This window comes from Vicugna pacos, chromosome 8 (assembly GCF_048564905.1).
Source record: "Vicugna pacos chromosome 8, VicPac4, whole genome shotgun sequence".
NCBI lineage: Eukaryota > Metazoa > Chordata > Mammalia > Artiodactyla > Camelidae > Vicugna > Vicugna pacos.
This window is the reverse complement of record NC_132994.1, coordinates 36,068,177-36,094,166: the sequence shown is the minus strand read 5'-3', so window position 1 is coordinate 36,094,166 and position 25,990 is coordinate 36,068,177. Positions and strand designations below refer to the sequence as shown.

The 25,990-nt window shown below is 44.1% G+C and overlaps 1 protein-coding gene across 4 annotated transcripts in view; it reads left to right on the top strand.

Annotated features, from left to right (window-relative positions):
- Positions 1 to 5,567: 5,567 nt before the first annotated feature.
- The window catches only part of TRAF3IP2 (TRAF3 interacting protein 2), a 39,617-nt gene continuing 19,194 nt past the window's right edge, over positions 5,568 to 25,990 (top strand). Inside the window, exons 1-2 of one of the 4 annotated variants that reach the window (XM_072965743.1) lie at positions 5,568 to 6,022; positions 17,791 to 18,627. In XM_072965743.1, the coding sequence (XP_072821844.1) occupies positions 17,799 to 18,627 (829 nt within the window). In that variant the 5' untranslated portion in view covers positions 5,568 to 6,022; positions 17,791 to 17,798. Of the gene's footprint in view, positions 6,023 to 6,887; positions 7,216 to 17,790; positions 18,628 to 25,990 lie in introns of those variants that run through there. The other 3 variants (XM_072965746.1, XM_072965744.1, XM_072965747.1) reach the window with 3 other exon arrangements.

Sequence of the window (25,990 nt, the reverse complement as noted above, 5' to 3'; positions counted from 1 at the left end):
CCACGTAAGAGTCACCTTAGGTTCTGTACTACACGCTCTGTCAGGAGGGCAGGAAGTGCGTCTTGACCCTGAAGGAATGACCGCTCACATTCTTTGGGCAGAGGTCTCCAGCTGCCGTACCCAGCTGCTTTAGACTGGAATTTCACGAGGAGACAGGAAATTTCATCGAGCACTGCCAGGGAAATGATACCCTGAGGAAATCAACCCTCTAAGTTCTCTCTTCTAAGACTTGCCCAGTTCTGATGACAAGCAAGAGTTTGGGGTTGTGAAGTCAGGCAGCCGAGTTTGCTCAATGGGAAAGGCTTAACAATAATTGTCCACCTCTCTCCGGGGCATCCACACCTTGCATCTTCATGGATCCTTGAAAGATCAGTCTGTCCATAAACTAATCTCCCTTCTAACTTTGTGTCAAAAGTTTCCACCATTTAATGCATTTTTCTGGGTTCCAATTGTCCTCCCTGCTAGCACCACCCTCTAGTTCCTTCCTCCTTGCTCCCTGATGCCTGAAATTCCCTTAATATGGAACAAAGGCTTTCATTTCATACAGAGTATTGAGGCTTAAAATGCAAGCACTCCTTAGAGAGGTAGCACAATGATTTAAATTCTCACCATGTAACTGAGGTATAAATGAGTGATCAGGTTTTTTCCTGAGAGCATCTTTTGATGAAGGAAAGACAGAAGAAGAAATAAGGATACTAGAAAAAGTGGCATTGGAGGAAAGGCAGTCACAAGAGGGTAAAGGGCACAGAAAGGAGATGGATCTGTGTGGCTTCAGCACCTTCAGTGGGTCCTGGGCAGCATGACGCAGGGGAGAGGCGTGGCCGTCTTAGGGAGTCAGCTCGGGTTTGAAACCCAGCTGTGCAGCCCTGAAAAGCTACCTCACCTCTGTGCACCTTAACTCCCTTACCTGTAAAATGAGGGAAATAAAACCTACCCACCATACAGACCTGCTTTGGGGATTGTTATTTTGATTGTGCTAAAATAACGTAACATAAAATTGACCATCTTAACCATTTTTAATCGTACAGCTTAGTGGCATTAAGTACATTCACATGGTTGTGTAACCATCGCTATTTCCGGAACTCTTGCAAAACTGAAACTCTGCACCCGTTAAACAATAACTTCACATTTCTCCCTCTTCCCAGCCCTTGATAACCACTCTTCTAATTTCTGTCTCTATGAATTTCACTGCTTTACGTACCTCATATAAGTGGAATCATGCAGTATTTGTCCTTTTATGCCTGGCTTATTTCATTTAGCATAATGTCCTCTAGGTTTGTCCATGTTACAGTACATGCCAGAATTCCCTTCCTTTTTAAAGGCTGATTAGTATTCCATTGTATGTATAGACCACATTTCGTTTATCCCTTCAGCCATTGCTTCCACTTTGGCTATTGTGTATAATGTGGCTATGAACAAGGTGTACATGTTTCTCTTTAAGAGCCTGCTGTCTTTTCTTGAGAGTTGCTTTGAGACTCTCAATTCTGGGTATTGACCCAGAAGTGGCATTGTTGGATCACATGTAATTCTATTTTTAATTTTTGAGGAATCGCTATCCTGTTTCCCACAGAGCCTGCACCATGTTATAGTCCCAGCCACTGCACACAGGTTCCAGTTTCTCTACATTCCCCTGACACTTATATTCTTTTTTTAATAGTAGCCATCCTAATTTTTAAATGTAACCTGAATAAAGCTGCCCATGGCCACATCCAAAAGTCATACAGTCAAGTACATCCAACTAGAGAAGACTTGGAGAATAAGGCAGAGTTATTTATCACAGACGTCCTTGAAGGGCGTAGGGTCCCTCCTGTACTCTCTCTGCCGTGCTGCTCCACAAAGGCCTTTGCTACCACACTGCGTCTCCTCCACCTCTCTGCGCGGCTCCTGCGATTTCCTCACCATCCCTTTTCAAGCATTCCTCTCTCATCTGACTTGCCCTGCTCTGTTTGGCCTCCACAGGAAGCAGAACTTGGTCTCTATCCACTTGTCTCTCTTGGAAAGCAGCTATCTGGAATTCTGGTGAATAAATTTCTCCACTTCATTATACAGATAATGAAAAGCACTTGGCACATAGTAGATACTCAACAAATGGTAGCTAATCTTCTAGAATCTTCTAGTGCCTACCTCATAGGGGTACTATGAACATTAAGTGAGTACATAAATGCACGCAAAGTTCTTAGACCACAGCTGGCACTTAATAAGCACTCTCTGAGGTCAGCCGTTACTGTTGTGGTGGTGGTTACGGGGAGCCTAGGTCGTGAGGATCTAATCACTTTTTAGCAGGAGATGCTGCTGACAACTTTGGGTCCAGCTGACCAGGAAGCAAGTTACCTTGCCTTGGAGCGAAAAGTCTTTGGCTTTTCCAGAGCTTTAAAGTGTTCCTCTTTGAGTATGCAAATGTAAAGTGAACTGGCACCCACTGTCCTGGGGAAATGGAATGACAAGCTTTGGTAGCTTGACAAAAGCTGCTGTTCCCAACACACTTTTCTTTGTAGGGGGAGGAGATGAATAAACCTGTATGGGTTCTCAAGGAACCTCTTAAAAAGAAAAAGATCGAGAGGCAAGGGACAGGTCCAGGCACTCAGTGGGGGTGGAGAGGAGGGCCGGGATGGGTTCTGGCTTCTGCCTGGGTCTGGCAGCCCCTCTGGACTAGAAGCAGCCCACCAAAGCAGTGGAGAAATAGCAACTAGTGACTACAGCTTTGTCTAGTGCCTACTTGGTTCGGAACTGTCTGCATCTCCACATTTTTTGCTTCTGAAAGAGACACAAAAACATGTTGAGAATCTTTCAGTTTGCATGCCTGGCACCTAGCACCCGTCTGGAAACAGGCAAGTGCTCGCTAAAGGTTCTGGGGCTGGAGTAACCCGGAAGGGCAGGACCAGCCTACACGTTTCTTCTCTTCCTGCCTCTGTGCCAGCAGTGACGCCAGAACGGAGCTGTGAGGAGAGTTAGCCAACGCTGGGGGCCCTTTGAATGAGGACCATTCTCAGGAAAATACCGGACTGAAGTGTTCTTATCTTCCTTGTGGTGTGTCCTAGTTTCACTCTGCCCTTTCAGCACATGAAATCACAGCATTTAAAAATGGAAAATCAAGGTTGGTCCAAGGTATGAATCTTTTCCTTTTTCTTTTTCCCTTTCTTGTCATAGATTAATGCTGTAGAATGGAGGGTTCTGAGCATTAGCTCCAAATGGTTTGCTTTGGTTTTGTTTACAAAGGTGGGGAGAGCTGACCTTTATCTAATTATGCCTTTTGCAAGAATACTGAGCAACTCTGGAACCTGGCAAACACCAATCCTCCCCTCCTAGACTTTTTTAACTGGAGGGAGAGGACTGGCCCGCATCTTGACTACTGTACCTCTTATGCACACAGCTGCCATCACCAAATAAACACAGCAGCACAGTCACTGGCACAGTCCCAGCCCCACACTTTTATTGCCTACACCTTTGTTTTTTCTCTCTCTCTCTTAAGCATTGTCAAGAGTTGTGCAAAGAAAGCAAATTACCTGTGCTCCACCCAAGCATATAGGAAGGACAGACTCCAGCAGGGCAACCAAGAAAGGGGAAGTAACATCCAACCTAACAGCAAGACAGTTTGGAATCCTTCTCCGCGGACTAGCTGTGTGACCTTGGAGAAGTTACTCCATGTCTCTGAGCTTCAGATTCTTCAAAGGTAAAATAGGAATGATAGTAGCAAATGCATCTCACAGGCCTGTCTGGAGGATTACATGAGCTAACAAGTAGTAGATGGTAGGTCCTCCGTGAAGAATTCCTCTCCTGTGATGGCAGCTAAAAGGGTGTGTGTATTAACCTGAAAACACCAATGGAGACTCCTGGAGGCCGGAGGTGTTCATTTCCCAAGCTCCCTGACACTTCCCTGTCTTCCAAATTTCACTGTAACTGCCTCAAGCACGTTCAGACAGAAGTTTCTCGTGTTCAGTCACCCTCTCCAAACAGTTTACATCCTCCGGCCGCTTGTCGGTGGGGGCCCCAGCACGGGCTCCCGGGTAGGAACCATTAACTCATTCCCCCAAGTACTGCCTTTCTGCTGAGATAAGTGGATACAGGAGGGAGGCCCAGCTACCAGTCACCAGCCACAAAAGGGAGCACTGCTGCCCTTGGTCTCTCTCTACAGGGCTCTTAGGCCCACATCTGGGGAAACAGCTGGTGGGAGAAATGGAAAAAAAAAGTTCTTCTTGTTCTTCCTGACGGTTTGTATTCCAAAGGCAGTACTTGAGAGAAGTGTCTTCCAGGCTTCTCCCCATCCATTTAAGGGCATCGACGAGAAATGAAAAACATTTTCAGTCCACCCTTTCTTTGCTCTCCCTCTCATTCCCTCCCCTTGTCATTCCTCTTCTCTTTTCCTAATTCTGACAGCTTTTTCAAGTATCCTGGTGCCAACTGCTCCACAAGGAAAATGCTATTTCCCCCTAAACTAAAAAAGATGATTATAATAATAATCATTTTGAGGCAGAAAGCTCAAGGACAAGGTAGTAAGTCCAATTTTTAAATCTTATTTCTCTACAACAAATAAAGTACTACATCCCTGTTGTGGGAAAGGAATCCAACAACCCATATGTGTAAATAGGATAAAGCCCTCCATGCTCACCCACTCCCCTCAATCCCATTCCCTGGAGGTGACCACCACTTACCGGTTTGGTATGCATTCTTCCAGACGTCTCTGCATTTGGGGTCATTTGGCAGATGTACAGTACTTGCCTACTGTGTTCTGGGCAGTGTGTTAGGTGTTAGGACCAGTGATGAATGAACATAAATCTATATATGTACATTGTGTATTTATCTGTCCTATCTATTGCCAAAAAAAAGATCATGTTTCTCAATAAGTAATGCCTCAGAGCCACTTTTCCATGTTAATATGTAGAAATAAATACATACATACATGATATTTATGATTTTAACAGCTATATAATATTCCATTGTCAGGATATACCAAAATGTACACAACTCATACACACTGTTTTAAAAACAAGCTGCATTCCCTCTGCTGGCAGAATAAAGAGAAACCTGCTCCATATGAATCACTTGAACAGAACCTAGCCTTCTGGAGAGGGATGCTCTGGGGTCTGTCCGCTGCATAAGGGTGGAGAGATGGCCAGCCTAATGGGCTGACCCTCAGGACTCAACAGGCAGACAAAGCCAGCACCAGGAACCAGTGTACCTGCCCATCACCCAGCTGGGCACCCAGCTAGCCAGTGGGTAACTAAGTTCACACCCGGGTCCCTTTGACTCCAGAGCTCCGGCCACCACAGCTCCCATTGTAGTCTGCTGTCCTTGTCATTCTCTTTCCAGGGTCTCCTTTGGCAACAGATTCTCTAGGCACTGATTAAACAAGGAGAAGGAAAGGCAAGGAAATGCAGCCAGAGGAGAACTGTGTGTGTGAGTTTTGTTAAAAGTAGTCACTTTTTTATGCCTGTGGATGGGGCAGAGCGCACGTGCACACCCACACACTCTTAGGGGGATAGGCAGTGAGTCCTCCCTTTGTGATGGCAGCAAATGCTGTTGCTTTAAGCAGTTAAAGACAGTAAGAAGCTCTTGCTTCATATTCCCAGTTTCCTCCTCTGGAGCTGCTAATGAATAACCGATCTTAACACCCAATTTCAGTCCCCTCCCGGCACCTTCTGAGGCCAGGCTGCTATGATCAGGCTGAGGTCTAGGGCAGTGGGGACATTCCTTAACAGTTACTTAGCTGGGTGGTGAAAAAAAAATGCAGCCTAATTGGCCAGTGGCCTTTCCTAGTGAATGAAGGAGGTTTCTGTTTTAAGAAATAAAGTGACTTCTCAGCGGCTGTTGATTCACTGCCCACAGGGAGATTTTTGAGCCAAGGCTTCCTAGCCTCGGTAGAAATTTGCATACAACTTCCACTTCCTGCTTCAGAGCCTGTTCCACGCCTTACCTGGGCCTGGAGAGGGTGGAGGGAGGCCGGAGCAACCCAAGGTGGAGTGACAGAGAAGGAGAGAGTATAACCACCCCGTGTCCTGGTCTGTCTGTCCGTGGTGGCTCTAAGGTAAGTCGTACAGAGTCGGCGCCTGCCTAGACTTACTTCTTAACCTCTGACCCATTTTCCAAAACACTGTTTTCTTCTTTACTCAAATGTGCTGCCTTTCCTCCACCTTCATCTCCCCACCTTTCATTTGTTCGTGTACAGAGAGACCAGCTTGGGCTGAGAAAATGACAGTTACGTTTCTGTTAGGAGAAAGTGTGGTGGTTTAGTATTTCAGCCGGGAGGATCGATAGATTAACTCTTTGAGGAGTGGGGACACACATCCCCCACCCCTCACCCCCGTGTGCTTCCAAGCCGCCTGGGAACCATTTGTTGGCGTACTTAGTGTCCCCACAAGTTTTCATTAAAAGGACAAGCCCCACTTCTCCAGGAGGAAGTGGGGGATGGCAAAGATTAAGGAATTGGTTTCCGGCCCCGGGACACGTCAGTGGCAGAGATGGAAGGAGAACTCCCAAGTTTTCTTGATCCCTGTTTTACTCAGGGAAAAAAAAGCAACACCACAATCTTGGGCCAGGAAGTTCAGCCCTGCTCTGTGCTGGCTGTGAGCCGCCTTCTCAGCCCCCCTCCCACCGCCCTCCACCCTCCCAAACAACCCACACCTTTTTCTGGCACAGACGGTAGGCAGCCTTCACGGAAAAGAAGGGGAGAAGTGATTTTATTTAATCTTAGAAGCTAATCAAGCTTCTTGTGTCTTTCAAGTTCAACATGGTCTCTTAGCATAGGGGGATATTTTTAAATGAACGAGGGTGGAGGGAGTGACCAAATAAGTAATAAAAAAAGAGGACAAGAAACTTGGTTTCAAGTTCTCACTCCACCCCTTGCTGTGATTCTGTGACGTAGGCATTTCACTTTGGTTTCGCGAGGCCTGGATTTCTTCATCACCAACATGTGGGTGGGGGCCGTGAACTAAGAAGATTTTGTCTAAATTCCCTTCTAACTAAATAAGGCTAGGTGATGGGAATTCCAGAGGGGTAGCCATAGTGGGTGGTCTTTAGAAGATGTGTTTTGTTTACTGATTATTTAAATATATTAATTTTACCTCTAGCTACTAGATGGTTAGTACCTGGAGGAAAAGGACTTGCTTGTTAATCCTTTCCACCACCTAGCACTCCGTATAATAACAAACAGCTCTTAGCTCAAGCTCCTTCCATAAATACTCCGATTTCCATTTCGCTCATCTGCTGTCAAGACAAAAGGTAAAGCAATGGTCTGGGTGAAAGGCTGGGGGTGCGGGGAGGGCAGTGTTGGGCAGCCATGTGGCTCTGTGGGAGGGCTGCCTGGAATTTAGGCATTATTATTGGCTCTAGCTAAACAGGAGAAAACAGAGGGTTTCTTGAATCAGTTTATATCCCAGTTGGGTTCCCCAGGAAGAACGGGCCTGTGCACTTATCCACAGAGTCAAGGCAGGCCAGGTTGCTGGCAGACAAGCCTGGCTCCAGAAAGCTGTTTTACTGACTTAGCTGGAGCTGGAAACCACTGCTTGGCTAGACCCGTCACTGTGTGTGGGGCCTTTAATGGGAGGTGAGAGGAAGCTATAAAGCACATCCTGATACCATGTAAGGGTAAGGACTAGGATTAATGACACATTAATAGGTGGCGGACACACAGAATCCAGAATCCTTAACCTTTTCCAAACCACTACTTTTTAAAAAGTTGTTGTTTCTTTTGAGCCATTCCTCCCCCTCAGTCCAGTTCAAACAGACCCTGGCTGAGTGCGATGGGCTGACTCAGGGCTTTCAGTATTGCTAAGGTGTTTCTGTGGAATATCAAGGCACTGGGATGGTCATGTTTTTAAATGGCTCTCTCTCTCACCCTGGCATGAGGTGATAGGAATTTCAAGAGGTTTCACCTGTGATGAGTTACTGATTTCAATTCTCCAATAACACGCACCATTATCTGAAAGCAGGCTAACTGTTGTTGGCTGCCAGCCTTGCTTTGATCCAGAAAGGCCACCCACAGTCATTCTTCACCTGGGGTTGCTAGGTCACCCAGACATTCCACGATGGAGTGTCAGGAGATAGATGCCCTTGCCCTGCTCGTTGCTGGGGATGAGCTACCTGGGAGTGAAGTCTGGGCAGTGAACCACTGTGTTAGGGAGAAGACCCTTAACGTGAGGATGCTCACCTTTGGAGGGTGCAAAGATGGAACATATGTAAACCTGCTTCTCTCAGGATTAAGGAGTTAATGACTTGCAAATGCTCTGGAAATAAGAAGAGGAGAAGGCAGTTACATTTGCAGGAATTCTTTGAAAGGCACTTGGAAAGATCGATTATGCGGGTGGTTTGTCTAAATTAAATCTATGTCTTGAAGAACTGAAATCTCGGAAATATCCTAAATTTGAATCATTTTTCTGCTACAGGCAATTTTAGATTTAGCCCTTAAAAACACACATGAATTGCAGGCAACTGCTGCAGGAAAAAAAAAAGAGCACAGATGCAGCACATTAAACTTTAAATTCCTTTCATATCCAACGAAATGACCCCTAATGTTTGATCACATTTCCTTATCAAAACAATCCTGCCATCCCTCCGTGAGAAAGCATCTGAGGATTAGAATCAAGAAGCTCTCCCCGCTCCTCCCCCACCCTGGGCCTCTCCTGTTTCTTCCTAGTGTATTGTCACCAAGATATTTTTAGCTCAAGAAACCCAGGCTGTCCTTCTCCCTCCGATGTTCACATTCTTTACACCTAGTGCCCGACATACCTCCTACTCTCCCACGTGTGCATGGATGCCTGAGCGCTCAGCTCATTTGTTCTGTGCCTCTGTGTCAGTGTGTGTGTACGTGTGTATGTGAGCACAGATGTGTACACAGGCCTTCCCAGAGACTGAAGCTTTTAAAGTGGCTGAGGGAGGAAGGTGGGCTCTCATCCCCCTCGTGACCCACAGAGCTGTGCCCGCTTGGCAGAGTTCCCTGAGAAGGCAGCTGAAACCCAGCTATTGGGATTGCCTGGAGCCACCACCCCCACCGCCCGCGTGACCGCCGTCCTTCCACCCTGAAGACCCAGGCTGGCTGGGGTCTTCGCAGCTCCCTCAGCCAGGAGGGAAGCTTGGCTCTTCCCTACCTCTCTGTGTTCCTGCACGCTTGGTTCCAGTGTTTTTCCTTCTTCCTCTCCTCGGCAGGGTCCCCAGGTCTCCCTCCCACCTCGGATCTCTCTTTCTCTTCCGAGCTGCCTTCCCAGACTTCCCAGCTCGCCAGCTCACCTTTAACACTCTTGCCTTTTGTCTATATTTGTTCTTCCTCTTTCTTGCCCGGTGCCCCTTCTCCGATCCAGCAATACGTGACAATCACAGTTTAAGTAAGCCTCCCTCCTACGCCAATAAAGGACACATTTTTTAAATTTTCTTTCAAGGTTTCCCACTTTCCTTGCCTCTCTCCTTTTCCATTTTCCTTCCCTCCTTTCTATCCCTTCTTCTTCCTCTCCTGACTTTTTCTTTCTGCCCCTTCTCCTTCACTCTGGGGTCTGGAATGAATTAAGAATCACAAATGTGAGCTTATAGAAACCTTATCTGAAACAAAACAAACAGACAAAAGAACCTAGGGGCTGGTTTGAGGTTGCTCCCTAAATGTTTTTTTACCGACTTCCCACGTGGTGGAGTCAGTCCGCTCCCGTTAGTCCATCATCTAGTTGAGCAGCTCAGAGGAGTTTCCAGAACGAACTTCTGCAAATCAGGTCAGGTCACGCTGCACTGCCTTCAGCCTGCTGTGAGCTGTACTTTGCAGGGTATGAACAAGGGCCAGTAAATGTTCCCTTGTCTCTAGGGCTCACCACTGCTTCCAATCCTCTGGCAAACCAAATGGAAGAACTTCTGTGTCTGGGAAATTCTGCAAGTAAACTTGGAAATATTTAGTCACTGGAATTTGAACCTAAGCCACACATTTCACTCAAAACCAACTACCACTAAGCAAACTGAGATTGGGAAATTTTGCATGCATTTGGGCAGTAAACAAGAACTTTAATGAGTTTAAAGATTTTTTTAAAATCCAGGACTATTAGACACTTATTTTAAAAATTTCTCCCTAGGCAGTGAAGTAAGACCTTGAGAATCTGTAATTGCAAGTATCTGATCCAAATTGAATCTGAGGATCTTCCTAGCTGTAAATTTATATATTTACTATGTCCACCTGAAACGATCATGCTGTGTGTCTCTAGAACTCTTCAACCCTATTGTCGACCCAAAGATTGCTTTAAAAAAATCCAAGCAGTTGGTAAGAGCAAGCTTTGATCATTTAGGAGCTGGTAATGTGGTTTATTAATTACTCAGGCTGCTCACTCCTGCCCGTCCTCTGTTTCTTGCTATGCTATTTGTCTTCTTCCAGGGACATAACACCTTCATTAAATCCCATCCGTCCTTGCCTCAGAGGCGTCCCCTGGAATCTACCCGTCTCCAGATGCATCACCATTCATCATCACCCTTTGTTTGTGCTCTGTCAACAAGTTTTCAATTTATTTTGAATTCAGTTTATGATTAAAATTTAATGAGATCCAATCAAGTGCTTTTCTCAAATCAAGATGCCTCTGCGGTCTCATCCATATCCTCTATTGTAGTGGCATGAAGAAAAGCCATCACAGGTTTCCAGCCTGGCCATTCTTTATGAAATGCAGGTGGCATGTGGCCACGCCTCCTTAGCTTCAAGGTGAATGGTTCCGAAACCTGTTTATTCCAGAAGCTTCTAGGAGTTACTCAGCGACCCCATCCCCCCTCTCCTCCCCCCAAGTCGCTGTACAAGTCAATGCTCCCAGCCGAGGTACACATGGTTCAGGGCACAGGCTCTGGTGCCGAACTACTTGGATTTGAACCCCAGCTATGCTGCTTGCTGGCCCTGTGACCTTGGGAAAGTTACTTAACCTCCCTGTGTTCAGTTTCCCCATTCGTAAATTGGGGCTGACAACAGTACCTACAAATAGGGTGACTGCAAGGATGAGTTAATGCACATAAAACCCTGGGAACAATATTTGACATAATTGTTCAAAAAATTAATAACAATTATTGCTAACAAAGGGTAAGGTTTCTTAAGTATATCCATTTTGGAAGGTTTATATTGATTTATCGGCATAATCTAAGTCAGAGGTTGATAAACTACAACCCTTGGGCCAAAGGTGGCCTATGGTCTGTTTCTGCACTTGCTTCTTGCTAAGAATTCATGTTTTTAAAGGGTTGTTTAAAAACAGACAAATTAACTGAAAAGCAGAGGATGAGACAGTGGCAATATGTGGTCTACCAAGTGTGAATTATCTGGTTCTTTACAGAAAAAGTTTGCCTAATCCATGTGATTTAATGGAAAGAGTTAGGAGATCTATAGGTTAGATTTGGCTGTGACTTTGGAAAGCGACTCAATGTGCCTAAGATGTACAACAGAAGTGGTGGAGTGATCCCACGTACCCTGCCCGTGACCCAGCTTGTTTGGGGGACCAAATGGGATGATGTGTATGGAATCTGCTGGAAATATACATGTTGGTTAAAAAGATATGGTCTCCATATATTAGGTTCATATAGTAGTTTTAGCATCCAGGTATGAAACAGTGAACATGGTCTAGAAAAACAGTTCCAAAGCCAAATCTCTTGCCGTTGTAAAAATAATAACAAAAAATCCTTTGTATTTTGAGAGCTAAGCCCTACAGTCAACACTTTATTTACATCTTCTTTTATGCTCTATGAGGTAAGTGTTATTTTCCCCATTTTACAGATGAGAAAAACAAGGTCCAAAGAAGTCAAGTAATTTTCTCAAGGTGATACGTCTAATCATGCAACTGTCAGAAAAATAATTTAAACATAGGAAGTTTGAATCTAGAGCCTATACATTTAAGTCCGGCGTCCTTTCCACATTCTAGAAATATGTATTAATTCAGGGTAAGCCCACTTGGGCAGCTAAAACCACGGTTAGCTGTGAACACGGACATCTGATGTGTTAATATGTGCCCTAAGAGAGACTTGTGTCCTGTGCAGGCCAGGGCGAGGTCTAATAGGACCTGCAGAAAAAGAAGTGGGCATCATGGAAGGAAAGGAACTATGAAATCAGAAAGGTGATGCTGTGATGGCTAGCAGGCTCTGTTTGGAGAACCTAGTCCTGTAAGGCAGGGTGTGTGAGAGGTGCTGGAGGAGAGAAAGGTTGCTGGGAACAGACATGAGCAAAGACTTGGAGGCAGCAAAAGAGAGAGAGAGAGAGAATGAATGGGAAATTCTGAGAGGGGGATACCAAGGAGCATTGTCATGCGGGAGGGCAGAACTGTGGAATGTCCGTTTGAGGTCTTACAGCAGAACCAGGCAACTTGGGAAAGGAAGCAAAGAGGAAGGCCTCAGGCCTGAGGAGGCAGAAAGGAAGCCAAAGAGAGAGCCTGGGACAGAAAAACTGAGAGAGATTTGAAGAAAGGGGCTGGTCAGAGTCCAAGAGCTAGAACCACAGCTCACAGTCTGCAGGGAGGCGACAGTTCAGAGGAGGGAAACTGTTGTGTCTTGGGTCGGGTCAGAGTGAGAACCAGGCTCACGTGCCCGCCTGCTGCACCTGGTTGTGCGGCCCTGCGTCTGGCCCTCACTCCTAGCTCATGCCCACCTCGACCCACCCGCGCCCCACGTGGACAAAGGCCTCCATCCTCTGCTGAGTGGTCTTTGGTATTTGAAGGGCCAGTCCACTCTCTCCCAGGTGGTCTCAGCAGGGCTTCCCTCACATTGGTTCTTAATCTCTATGAACATCAGAATCACTAGCGGAGCTTTTCCTTTTCCTTTTTTATCTTTTAACTAGACATAGAAGTACTCGGTACAAAATGTAAGAGGCAGCGGGGAGGGTATAGCTCAGTGGTAGAGTGCATGCCTAGCATGCACAACGTCCTGGATTCAATCCCCAGTACCTCCATCAACAAAATAAGTAAATAAGTAAACCTAATTACCTACCCCAGCAAAAAAATAAAATATAATAGGTAAAAAATGCTCTGAAAAGCAAGTTTCCCTCCTGCCCCTGTTCGCCAGGCTTAGCTTCCCAGAGGCAACCTCTGTCCCAGCTCTCTCATGGGATGGCGTGAGCACACACAGTCTTAGATTGCACAAAGGGTAGCGTGTTCTGTGCGCTGTCCTGCTCTTTCCATTTTTTAACTTCACAGTAAATCTTAGAGATAGTTCCATATCAGTTCTCACAGCACTTCCTCAGTCTCTTCCAAAAGATGCAGGGTATTCGTTGCAGGGCTGGACCCCAGGTTTACAAAGCAGAACCTTTTTGGACATGCAGGTGTTTGCTAGTCTTTGCTGTTGCAGACCCTGCCACGTTGCCTGTCTTTGTAGCCTCTTTATTAATCACACAATCTGTGCGTATTTCTGTAGAGGAAATTCTTGGAAGTGAAATTACTAGGTCAAAGGACGTAAGATTTTAAAATTCTGATAGTTATGGCCAAATGGCACAGATTCCACTCCCCTTGGCAAAGCATGAGGGAACCTGTTTACCTGTACACAGGAACCCTGGCCCCGCCTCGGAAACTCTAGGTGTGGGGCCTGGGTATCTTTTCTGTGAGCCTCAGAGAGCACTTCTGAGCCAGAAACTCTCCTGGGGTCCCTCACCAGCCAGCCTCTCCTTCCCCTAGGAATTTGCTGTAATAAGATAGACGTGGCCATTGTCCTCCCGGCCCGACAGGCTTCGGCCTCTCCCTGGCATCCGGGGCTCAGCATTCATGCTGCTGAGCTGAGACTGTCCAGGGCACCGCCAGCACTAGGGCTCACCTGGGTCTGGCTGGCAGATCTTCTGTCCCCTTCAAGGGCCTGAGACTTCTCCTGTAGGTCATGACTAGAAAACAGGGCTTTTCCACTTAAATCCAAGTGCTGCCCTCTGTGAGGGACGGGAGCACAGGCCGTGCCAGGATGACAGCCACCTGGACACCATATGGAAAAGGCCTGGAATAAAACAGGGAAAAATGGAAATGGTTAGGAGTGGTGAGATATTAAGTTAATTTTTTTAATGTGTAGTATTTTTTTTCCAATATTGACCTAAAAGACCAAAAAATAAAACTGGCATTTCTGACTCCGCCCACTAATCTGCCTGTGGCTCTCTGACGTGGCACTAGTGTGTAATTGTTCTCTGTGACACCCTCAGGAGACTGGCAGGGCTGTTCTGTCAGTTCTGGCGGGGGAGTCTAAGGCCAGGAGGGGCCCTCGTGGTGGCTGCAGGCCTGCCCCACCCTCTACCATTCTTGGCGGAGCTCTGAGGACACATGAGGAGATCAGCTGCCTGCTTGTCTGGAGTGGAAGAGTAGATGTCCCGCCACGCTGGGTGGGAGCCTAACCTTTATTCTGCAACGGAGGGTTGAGGTCAGCCCTAACATGGTGGGGGACCTCTTTAGACATGACCCAGGCCAGACACTTAATAAATATTTGAGAGGAAGAAAGAGAGGAAGGGTACCCATGAGGTATAATTTTAAAAACTCTGAGGACTTGGCCCACCAAATCCTCCCTGACGCTCCTTGTGGACCTGACATTCTCACTGTCAGTGATCCTTCCAGCTACACAGATCTGGCCCCTCTACAAAACAGACATCAATCATTTATTCATTCAACAAATATTTATTGAGCATCTACTATGTACCAGGTACAGTTCTAGGTGCTGAGAATATAGCTGTGAACAGAAGAGTAAAAAAAATCAGTCCATTGTGAAGTTTACATCCTGTGGGAAGGACACAGTAAACAAACAGGAATATATTAGATATTTGTATTTATAACACACATTTTTAGTATATACAATGGTGGTAACTGCTAACGAGAATGGTAAAGCAGGGAAGGGAGACAGGAAGTGAGAGGAATGTGTACAAATTTTAGAGGGTCACAGGGAAGGTGACCTTATTGAGAAAGTGATAGTTGAGTAAAGACCTGAAAAAGAAAGGGAGCAAGCCAGGCAGACATGTGGAGGAAGAGTGTTCCAAGAAAGAACAGCAAGTGCAAAGGGCCTGAGGTAGGGTCTGTGATTTCCTGTATTCGTTTTCTCTCTTGAGCTGAATCATAAGAACTTGAAGGTAGGAATAATGTTTTATATGTCTTTAGAAATAATTTTGGTTACCTTTCACTGTATACCCTCTTGTACCACTTGAATTTTGTATCCCTTGTAAGTATTACCGATTGATGTGAAAGTCTTTGAATTGAGCTTGTGTCTCAGAAGTGGGCGGACACACATCAGAGAGCTGGACACGTAGTAGGGTTCAGTAATTATTTGCTGTTTGCATTATTTCCTAGTGACACGTTGAAAACATCAGGGTCCTTTTTATTTTTTAAAGATTATTAATCTCGTAGCTTTCCTGAAAGGCTGCTCATTGCCATGCCAGGTTTATTCACTATCATCTAAGGGGCCATTTGTTCCTTTTCAGACCAGCTTTTACTCTGGAATCCCTACCATGGAATGGACCTCAGATTTCCAGTTGTGTGACCGCCCTTTGGAGAGGACCACACTTGTCGCCCTTTTTATGAACTTCCTCCAAACCCTTGAGGGCTCCTCAGCTAAAAGAGAATTTGCAGTGTTTTATATTAAATTTTATTTTTTTTAGGGAAGCACTTCTAAGGTATTCACTTTTGAAGACCCAGGGAGAATATAAACAATTGCACCTGAAGTGTGGAAAATGAAAATGAATTGCATACCAAGAAATAGCTGACAGCGTTTAGTCCTCTTGCTGGCTGCTCGCTGGATGCCTTTCCCCCTTGAGTCCCCCCATTCAGCTGTGGGCCCACAGATGCTCATAGGAGATTACACAACACTCAGCCAGCCCTTCAGAAAACACTTTAGTTTCCTGACTAGCTGAAGGGCATGTTGTACAGCATATTCAGTTTCATTGCTGTAGAAAAATTGTAAGAAAGAAAGGAAAACAATGGTGAGCATTTTTAAATAATCAGTAGTTGAAATATGTGTGTTTTGGGTAGGTTCCCGTTCATTTTTATTGGGCCTAATGAATTTAGGTGATGAGGTCCTTTCTCTGCAGAGCCAAGAGGCAGGAAGCGCCCCCAGCCTAGACAGTGGCCTAGAAAGCCAGCCACGACCGAGGCAAGGTGGGGTGGGGGGCGGCAGGGACTTGGAGGCTGAGGGGGTTTTCTGTTGTGTCTGAAAATGGTACAAAGGTGGTTTGCAGCAGATGGCGAAGTCTGATACCAAGTGAGCATCAGAGAAGTGTTAGAGGGCATTCATTAGGCAGAGAGTGCGAGGCAAATTGAGGTCTCTTTCTATAGACCCAGAAGACAAATTTGGTGGGAAACCACCAGTCCCACCTCTGCTCTGAGGGGCAGCATTTTTAAATGTACACTGTCATATTGCCATTGGGTTGGGTGCCAGGCTCAAAAGAAAGGGAATTCATATTTTTCAGAACGTGTCTTAGAACAAACGTTGATGGACACCGTGCCTTTGGGCACCATAAGCCCTCCGTGAATGTTTGTGGTTGGAATTCAACATGCATCCAAAACAGGAATTTTAAAATCCAGAGGTGAGGGTATAGTTCAGTGGTAGGGCAGATGCTTAGTATGCATGAAGTCCTGGGTTCAATCCCCAGTATCTCTATTAAAAATAAGTAAGTAAACAAATAAATTACTTAAAAAATCTGCCATCCCCAGCACCACCCCTTCTCTCTGTGTGGTATTTGAGGTGTGCTGTGTATGAGGCCTGCACGGAACAGGCTGCTGAGATTTTTTTCCTTTTCACTCACCCCCTGGCTCCACCACACCTGCTCTAGAGCTTTCTGCAGGCCTCCTGTCACTCCCGGGCCATCTTTTCCACTGGCCTCCCTCCTTCCCCTGGAGCCTGAGCATCCTGGGGCATCATCTCAACCAGTCTGCTGATAAGGGGAGGCTAATTTTCTTTCTCATTCTGTTATGTTGATTAAGAGTTCTAATTTTACAGATAAAACCAATATTACCTGGACCGTGGGCTAAAGGCTAGTTTAGCAAGCCTTGCCTGTTCAGCTGCTCCATCACAAGCCAGATGGTCAGGGCTACCTTCACTGCAGGCGCAGTGCAAGAGGGAATTAAGTCCTCCAAATAACCTAAAGTTGTTAAGTAGAAAATGTCATTGTGACCTTTTTTCCAGTGCTTTTTAAACTCAGGCTTCTTTTTTTTTGTTTTTTTTGGTTTTTTTTTAATTCTTGTTTTAATTAGGCAATAATCACACAGAGCAAAAGTTTAAAAGTTCAAAAGGTGAAAAATCTCCTCCCCACTCCGCTCCCTCAGTTTAGTTCCATCCTCAAAGGCAACCAATATACAAATGTCTTGTGTGTTCTCCGCATTCATTTTATATGTGTACAAGCAGATGTGCACACACACACATTCACACATTCCCCTTTCCTTATTTTTTCACACAAAATAGCAGCATTGTATACACATTGGTCTGCACCTTGCTTTTTTTTTTTTCCTTCAATCAGTTAACTGCATATTTTGGAGATCACTGACATCCATTACTGAGATTTATTTCATTGTGGATTCCAAACACACATGAAGCAACCCCTGTTCTGATCATTTCTCTTTTCTTCAGACTCGGCTGTTGATTTTCATCTGTGTCTTTCCCTCGCTGGTGTACAACTTCTGCCTCCTGATGGTTCAGTCACATTCTTTGAGTTGCCTTCTGGATAAAAAATATCTTAATCAGCATAATGCCTTTGCCTGGAGGTTAAGTGAACAGTTTTATGTGGTCAGGGCTCTGCTAGCACATTGGTACCACAGTATAGTTAATTTAAACCACATCTTGAACGAGGTTCCTTAAGGTCATAAAATGGGGGACTCCAAGAAATGATCTGTCCTCTGAGGCCGGCACTTTTTTCTGTTGTTCCAGAAACTAGAATGAACCGAAGCATTCCTGTGGAGGTTGATGAATCAGAACCGTACCCAAGTCAGTTGCTGAAACCAGTCTCAGAGTATTCCCTGGAGGGGCAGTCAGAACCACCTGCTCCAGATATAAGGAACATGGCCCCCAACAGCTCGTCTGCACCCCAAACCTCTCACTATTCCTCAGGAGACTTTTCTCAGGCTCACCTGCCCCTGAAACTTTCAAATCACCAGTGGCCTGTGTCCCAGCAGGTCACCTGCCTGCGCACTAAAGTCCTGGAGGAGAGTGAAGACAGCTTCTGGAGGAGACACCCAGACCCGGGCAAAGATTTTCCTTCAGGGTCCTCTGCAGCCAGTGAGCCTAAGCCTGAGTCTGTGGATGGAGCCCTCCCGCCGGAGCATCAGTTTTCACTTATGGAAAAACATAATCAATGGCTGGGGTCTCAGCTTTCGGCAGCTTCTCCTGACACTGGTCATGACTCAGACAAATCAGACCAAAGTTTACCTAATGCCTCCACAAACCCCCCGGGCGGTAGCCAAGAGACGGTGCAACAGCCCCAGCACCACAGAAACCGAGCAGCCCCAGATCTGCCTACGATAGACACGGGGTACGATTCCCAGCCCCAGGATGTCCTGGGCATCCGGCAGCTGGAGAGACCCCTGCCCCTCACCTCCGTGTGTTACCCCCAGGACCTCCCCAGACCTCTCAGGTCCAGGGAGTTCCATCCGTTTGAACGTCAGAGATACCCAGCGTGTGCACAGATGCTGCCTCCCAACCATTCCCCGCATGCTCAGTGGAACTATCACTACTATTGTCCTGGAGGTCCCGATCACCAGGTGCCATGTAAGTGAGCTTTACCTCTTCTGGACATTCTGGGCTGGGTTGCTGATTAAACGGGAATCTCTCGTCAATGTCTTGCAGCACTGGACCAGCACGGAAAGGTCAGAAGGCAGGGAGGGCATTCTATTCCCAGGTGGCTTTCCATGTGTGGTTGGATTTGAAAGGGGTTTTAGAAGGATGTTTTATCTTAGCCCAAAGCCTGTCCCGGTGGAACCTACTTCTCTAGGAAACTTGAACTATAACACAGATTCCTGTCTGGGGTAGTTTAAGTGAAACTTGTCTTAGAGGCAGAGAGATGATCCAAATGACTTCTAGAAAATTTATTTGTTTGAATTCATGGGCACCTGGGTTCTTCCTTCTTTACATGCTTCTTTCCCAGCTCAGATTGTCACAGAAAGGGGCTCTCTGTCAAAAAAATCGAAGGTTCCCAGAATGTCATTCAGACTCTGAATTCATGCCATTCCATGAAGATCCAGTTACTCCTGTGATTCTGTTGCTTAAAGCCTTTTGGAGATTGAGCCATTCACATCTACCCTACGATCTTGCCACATCTGTGGACTGGCAGTCTCCCCAACTTGTCAAGCTGTTTCACATCCCCCAGCATTTGTCCAGCATATACTAGACTTTCAGTAATTATTTCTAAATGAATGAATGAATGAATAATATGTATCAGTGCAGTAAGCATCTCTGAAAGTGATGAAGTCTTAGACTGAGATAAAAGGGTCATCACAATTCTTGATGTCATGTCTCCATGAGGCCACTGGGAAATAATGATTGGGCTTTACAGAGGAAACACAGGCTGAGACATGAAATATTTTCCTTAACAAATGAACAGTGTATAAAAAGCAGTTCAAATGGTCTGACCAAGAGTCTGAACAAAATCCTGATCTCTAGCTTTAAAATGTTATAGAAATAATTACAAATGCTATAATCAAACACAAGTTATGTATTTGTACATGTACATTCAGTATAAATCTTCCTAAAGTGAATGGAGCAATAGAGTAATTCATAGTTTAAAAAAAAGAGAGAGAGATAAAGGAATTTCACTTAGAAGATGATGCTTGGAAGAAACAGGCAAGAATGATTGTGAGTTAGGAGTGAGGCCAGCAGCTGGGGAAGCAGCAGGGCTTGGGGAGAAAGGGACCTACAGCTGGGACTCTGGTGTTGGTGTTAGATGCTGGAAAGTCAGCTGACTGGGAAGCGTGGCTGCCACTGGTGCTCTAAGTGCCCTGTAATAGGATGGGTGTGGTGGTGGAGTTCCTTCAGTATGAGTCACTGAGAACTGAACTTTGGCAACGTCAGGATTTGCACTGTTTTTCTCAACGATTTCCAGGTTAAAGGGAATAATTTTGTGGGAATAATACCACAAACTACTTTTTAACATTCTACTTTCTGCATTTAAAGATAATTTTTCTGATCATAACAGTAATAATTGTTCAGTCTCAAAATTGAAATATACCCAAGAGTCCAACTCATGTTTCTGTCACCCAAATATCACTCCTTATTGGGGTTTGACATATTTAGTGGGTTTTTTCCTTCAAAATTTAAAATTTTTCCAATGGTATCCAGTGTACTTCTTCCAGCATTGTTTAAAAATGCTGCACATTATTTCATCAGAGGGATCCACCAAATTGTTTTCTTCTCTGTTGTTGGGCATTTTAAATAGCTTCCAATTTCTGGTCCAATAAGCAATGGTATGACAAACATCATGTACATAAGTTTTTACCTGCATTTCTGATTAATTCCTTAGGTTAATGTGTAGAAATATGAATACTTAGTCAAGGGCTCTGTGATAAAGTTGCCTTTATCCACCAACAGGAAAAGCCTCATCATGACAGACAGAGAAAGCATTGACTCATTATAATTTGAGGGTCCCAGGAAGATCTTCCCACTTGAAAATATTTTTCCTGTTGAACCCTGAAATGGCACCACTAGCAATCTAGTCTTTGGGGGTAAGCCTGCTCTGGGCAGGCTCTGTTACAATGCAAACACTCCCGCTGGGAACACTTTTAGTCTCCAACACCTGCTCTCTTTCATCAGATCCCCTCCCCTTGCTCTCTATATTATTTCCTTCTATTGAAGTGGGAGAGGAAGGGGAGAACCACGATCCTGGGAGTGAAGCCAGGTGATGAAAGGCAGAAAGGAGAGAACTTGGCCAGAAGGGATAATTCACAGAAGATATATAAACAGCCCGTAAGCACATGATACCAAGCTTAACATTCCTGAATTTAACAAATGCAAAATTTTTAAAGATACATTTTTTCTAATTAGGTGTGCAAAAATAAAAAAAATCTCAGGCAACATCTGGTGTCAGTGGGGTTAATGGGGAAATGAATACTCCCATCTACTCTTTTTTTAAATTGAAGTATAGTTGATCTACAATATTGTGTTAGTTTCTGGTATACAGGAAAGTGATTCAGTTATACATATATATGTATCTATATACTCCTTTTCATATTCTTTTTCATTATAGGTAATTATAATATATTGAATATAGTTCCCTGTGTTATACAGTAGGAGCTTGTTGTTTATCTATTTAATATAGTTTGTATCTGCTCCATCTACTCTTTTTTTTAGATTTTGTTTGTTTGTTTGTTTTGCTTTTTTTTTTTTGTAGGGGAGGAAGTAATTAGGTTTATTTATTTACTTACTTAATGGAGGTACTGGGATTTGAACCCAGGACCTCCTGCATGCTAAGCATGTACCCTGCCACTGAGCTACACCCTCCCCACCTTCTCCATCTACTCTTGATAGAAGTATAATTTGGTACAATCTTCTAGGAGGCAATTTCAGTATCAATTTCAATGTGTCCTCTTTGGCCCAGCAGTCTGACTTGTAGGAATCTATCTATACACACATTAAACAAACATAGAAAAATATATGATTAAGGATGTTTATTAAAGCATTGTTGTATTAGATAAGAATAAAAACACTAAAATGCCTATCATAGGGGGAAGATTATTGTAAATAATTATAAATTATTAAATTATATATAATTATTAAATTATAAAAATATAAATTATTATAAATAATTTGTGATTTATTTATACAATGGACTTCTAGGCCCCTGTTATGTAGAATAAAATACACATCCTGACATAAAAAAGATTAAGGTAGAAGCATGTAGTGTTGATCCCATGCATGTTTAAAAACTCCATTAAACAGGTCTAGATGGGTCACCCCAACCATTAATAGTGACCATGGAGGGAGGACAGAGAATTAGGAAGAGACAGGGAGATTTTTCTTCTAACTTTTTATACTTTTGTTAAATTTATTATAGCAAACAGGCATCACATTTATAATTTAAAAAATAAGGAAAAGATAAAAAGAAAAAAGAAAAGTAAGGGGAAATGAGAGTGTACAGGTGGGCTCACCCTAATCCATCCCGCACAGGCTTTGGCCCTGGCTCCCTGGGGCATCTAATCACAGGGAAGAGGGTCAAGGCCAGGTGATTTTTGTCAGGGAAGCCCATGGCTTACGGTTTTTCTTCAGGGCACTGCAAACCCAGAATATTTATGAGGCCTCCAACAGCAGTGTCTCCCAGGAAGGTGGCTGTGAGGATTAAATGAGATAATATATTAAAGACACTAGGAAGGTGGCTGGCTTGTACTAAGTCCTCAATAACTAGCAGCCCTTAGTTATTATTATTATTTAAAGGGCTCCTGCAGCCCAGCCCCATAGAGTGCCCCTCTACATCCAGATTCCTTTTGCTGGCAAAGAGTTTAAGCATTCAAAGCAGGTGTACAAATGCTTAGTCTCATGTTAGGGTTATAACTGCACTTAATTGCCAACAAAACCACTTCAAAAGTGCTGTTCACCTCAGCAATGTTTGTGCAGTTGGAAACCACGGCTACGTGGTTCTACTTGGTTTTAGAAGAGCATTACTTCCTCATCCGTTAATGAAAATATAAATAAATAATGATTGCCATGCAAATGCCATCCCTTAGCCTTTGCAAGTTAAAGCAAAAAAATGGTTACTGGTCACATTTTTCATGTTAAAAAAATTTTTTTTCCAAACAGGTGAAAACAAAAAGTAGGAAAGCCTGTTTTTTCCTCTCCCAACCCCCAGTCTCATACTGCCTCAGAATCCTTCCCACTGAAGGTCATCAGAAAGGAGATCATGGCTGTGCCATCAAATAAAAACCCAAGATGCAAATAAATTGGAAAAACAGAACGTATTAAATCGGAAGTGCCCATAGTTTACTGTAAAATTCTTGCTTTCTCTAGCAAGGAGACTGAATAAAATAAGCCTGTAGGCACAGGCCTACTATTGCTCATACGGACCCCAAAAGTGACAATTTGTATGCTAGAATGCATGTACAATTCAAAGTAAGGAAAAAACAAGCCAGATGGAAGAGATGATAAAGAAAGGAGTTGCCTCTCGGGAGCTACAGCTGGTTACAGCTGTGGGACTTCCTGTAACAGTTCATGTTGGCCATTTTGTTTTCCTGGCTAGAGTAGTTGTGTTGTATCATCATGTTCTTTTGACAACTTGAAAATCAGATTTTATTTTCTGTCTCATAAATTCTTTTAATACCATTCTTAATAAGGAAGAAAAATGTTGAATGTTTTGACAGATAAGTGGAAAACCTCATTTAGGATTTGGTGTACAAATTCCAAGTGGTCAAAGCCCAGTAACGTGAAGATCATTTGTACCCAGGCCAAGAGGATCATAAGATTGACAAGTAACATACAGTTCTGGGCACCCATTTATGATTGTGCAAGATTCATATTTTTGTTTTGTGATTAACACTGCCTTGGAATTGAGCAGTTACTGTGCTAACAAATCATTGGTCTATCACATCCCCCACCACCTTCTATTCTCCATCTCCTGCAGAATACACCCTGCTGATGGAATTTCAGGCACCAAAAACAAGTCACTGGGGGAGATATTTTGGGGCAATGATTCTGAAGTCTACCATGTAGGTGGCTGCTGACCTGCACGCCTCTCCTACTCACATACTAACGAGTGTAGGTTTGTGTTTCAAAACAGACATCCACAGACACACAAATTTCCTCTCTCTCCGTTTATTTTGAGCTACTCAAGAGAGCTATATTTTATTTATCTTTATTCCTTGAGTGCCTAGCAATAGAAGTTCAATAAATTTTTGTTGAATGAATAAAAAGAAATCTGTTCCCTGCTTCCTGCAAAAAGGAGTGTTCCCTAATCATGAGTAGAGCTTTTGTGATATCAAGCCTTGGAAAGACCCTCTTTATTTGTCTTCTGGGAGGGCAGAGGAAAGGAAGGAGGTCAATGGGATTTGGAAACAGACCTTGTCCATTCATTTATCAGTTTATTCCACAAATATTTGCTCAGTTCTGTGCTAGGCACTGGATGTACAGTAATGAATACAATACACATATTCCTGTCTTTGTGGGGTTCATAGTCTACTGGAGATAAGCCTACAGATAAACAGAAATCAGCAAACAAAATAACAAAGTAGAAGTGTTCTGAAGGAAATAACCAGGTGTTAGAACTGATATTAATAGACAGGATGACCAGAGGAGGCCTCTTTGAGGACACGTTTGAGCTGAAATCTAAAGGATGAGAAGGTCCAGGAAGCAAGGAGTTTTGCATAGCTAAGGTACCCAAAGCAAGTGAGTGGGGCTGGAACAGGGTGAGTGGGGAGAGAATGATATGCTAGAGGATAAAGGAGGGAAGGGCCATGGTAAGGAATTTGGATTTTTTTATAAGTTAAACTTCTTTAGGGAAACAGAAAATTGAACTCTATAATCCTGAATAAGGAACTTAGAACACTGCTGGGCATGTAACAAGTACTTAATCAATGTTAGCCATTATTTTATATATATAGTTCCTGTCCAACCTTGCAAGCTCTGGTCAAAATAGTGGAACAAAACCCTCAAAACTTGAGCAATGAAAAGATACTCATTTGCCTGACAAACATGGTTTTTATTTCACAACTTTTCCACGCAACCAGCCAAATTCCAGACAAAACCCAGTCAAGTTCACTTACAGAAGGGAAACCTTAGTTTTGATTGACCCTCTAATGTTCAATATTCTTTGTTTTAAACAATCAAAGGACAGCATAGAGAACTATATTGTCAGTACCTTAATTTTAAAAATACATGAGGTGGATTGTTTTCATCTGCTCACAGAAACCAGTGTAAGTTTTTATCACAGGTGGCCGTTTCAGAAATGAAAGTTACAGCTAATCAAACACTTAGCCCACATGCCTTAGTGATTTTAATGATATGATTTGTTGCCATGAGACAAAAACATGTTGTGTGAGAAATAATCTGTTGGGAATCATATGACCTTGATTCAAAGGCTTTTGATTAACAGCACTAACATCCACTTTCTAGAAAAGAAACAAACCCTATGGTTAGAGCTTGGTAGTTCTTCTAAAGCAAATAAAACATTATTAGCCACTTATTAATGGATATGGGAAGCAAGAATGACTCCAAGCATTAAAAACTTTCAAGCCACTGGCAAAGTTGCTCCTCTTTTACCTTGTCTTTCTTCTTCCTGCTTCCAGAGGAGACACTGAAATGGACAACAGATGAGAAGCAGGTAGCCTAGAAGAGCCAAGACCTAGCAAGCAGATGGTGCAGTTCTACATGGCTTCTCGTGTGTGTGTGTGTGTGTGTGTGTGAGTGAAGTTGGCTTTGTAACTATTCATTCATTTATTGAGCATCCCCTGGATGTTGGCACTGTGCTTGGAGATGTGGTGGAGAACAGGCACAGTTCGTGTTTGCACAGAGCTTAGATTCTGGTATGGAAGGCAGGCAAGAAGTTGACAAGTAAGAGTCATGCTTACTTACACAAACATGATAAGCACTAGAAAGAAAATAAAATAAAGAGATGGGATAAGGCAACTGGTGAACCTCTTTGAGTAAGTGATATCTGAGCTGAGCCCTGAATGCCAAGAAGTTGACTTGTAAAGATAAAGGGCAAAAACATTCTGGATAGAGAGGATGGCAGACTCAGGGTCCCAGAGTTTGGGGTGTTAAAGACAAAGAAAGACAGACAGGGTGGATGGGGCTTGGTGAGCTTGTGAGAGTGTCATAGGAGATGAAATCAGTAAGAGCAGGGAACCTGATGGTGCAAGGTGGATTTTAAATGCAATGGGAAATCTCTGGAGGGTTGTTATCTACAGCTGTGTTTGCAAATGGTCCACTTATACAAGACTCACCTACAAGACTCACAGCTGGCCCCTGCCTGGTGACCTGATGACAGTGGCACTTTTTACCCTGTTCTAGCTGGGGAAAAGAGCAGCAGAAGAGACCAGTCCTGGAGCCCTGAAACTCCATCTGGTGAGCTGGACCCCTTGGAATGTATCTGACCTGACCCAGGAAGACTGTAAACATAAAACCTGTGTGATATGTGTTATTCTAGATCATAGTG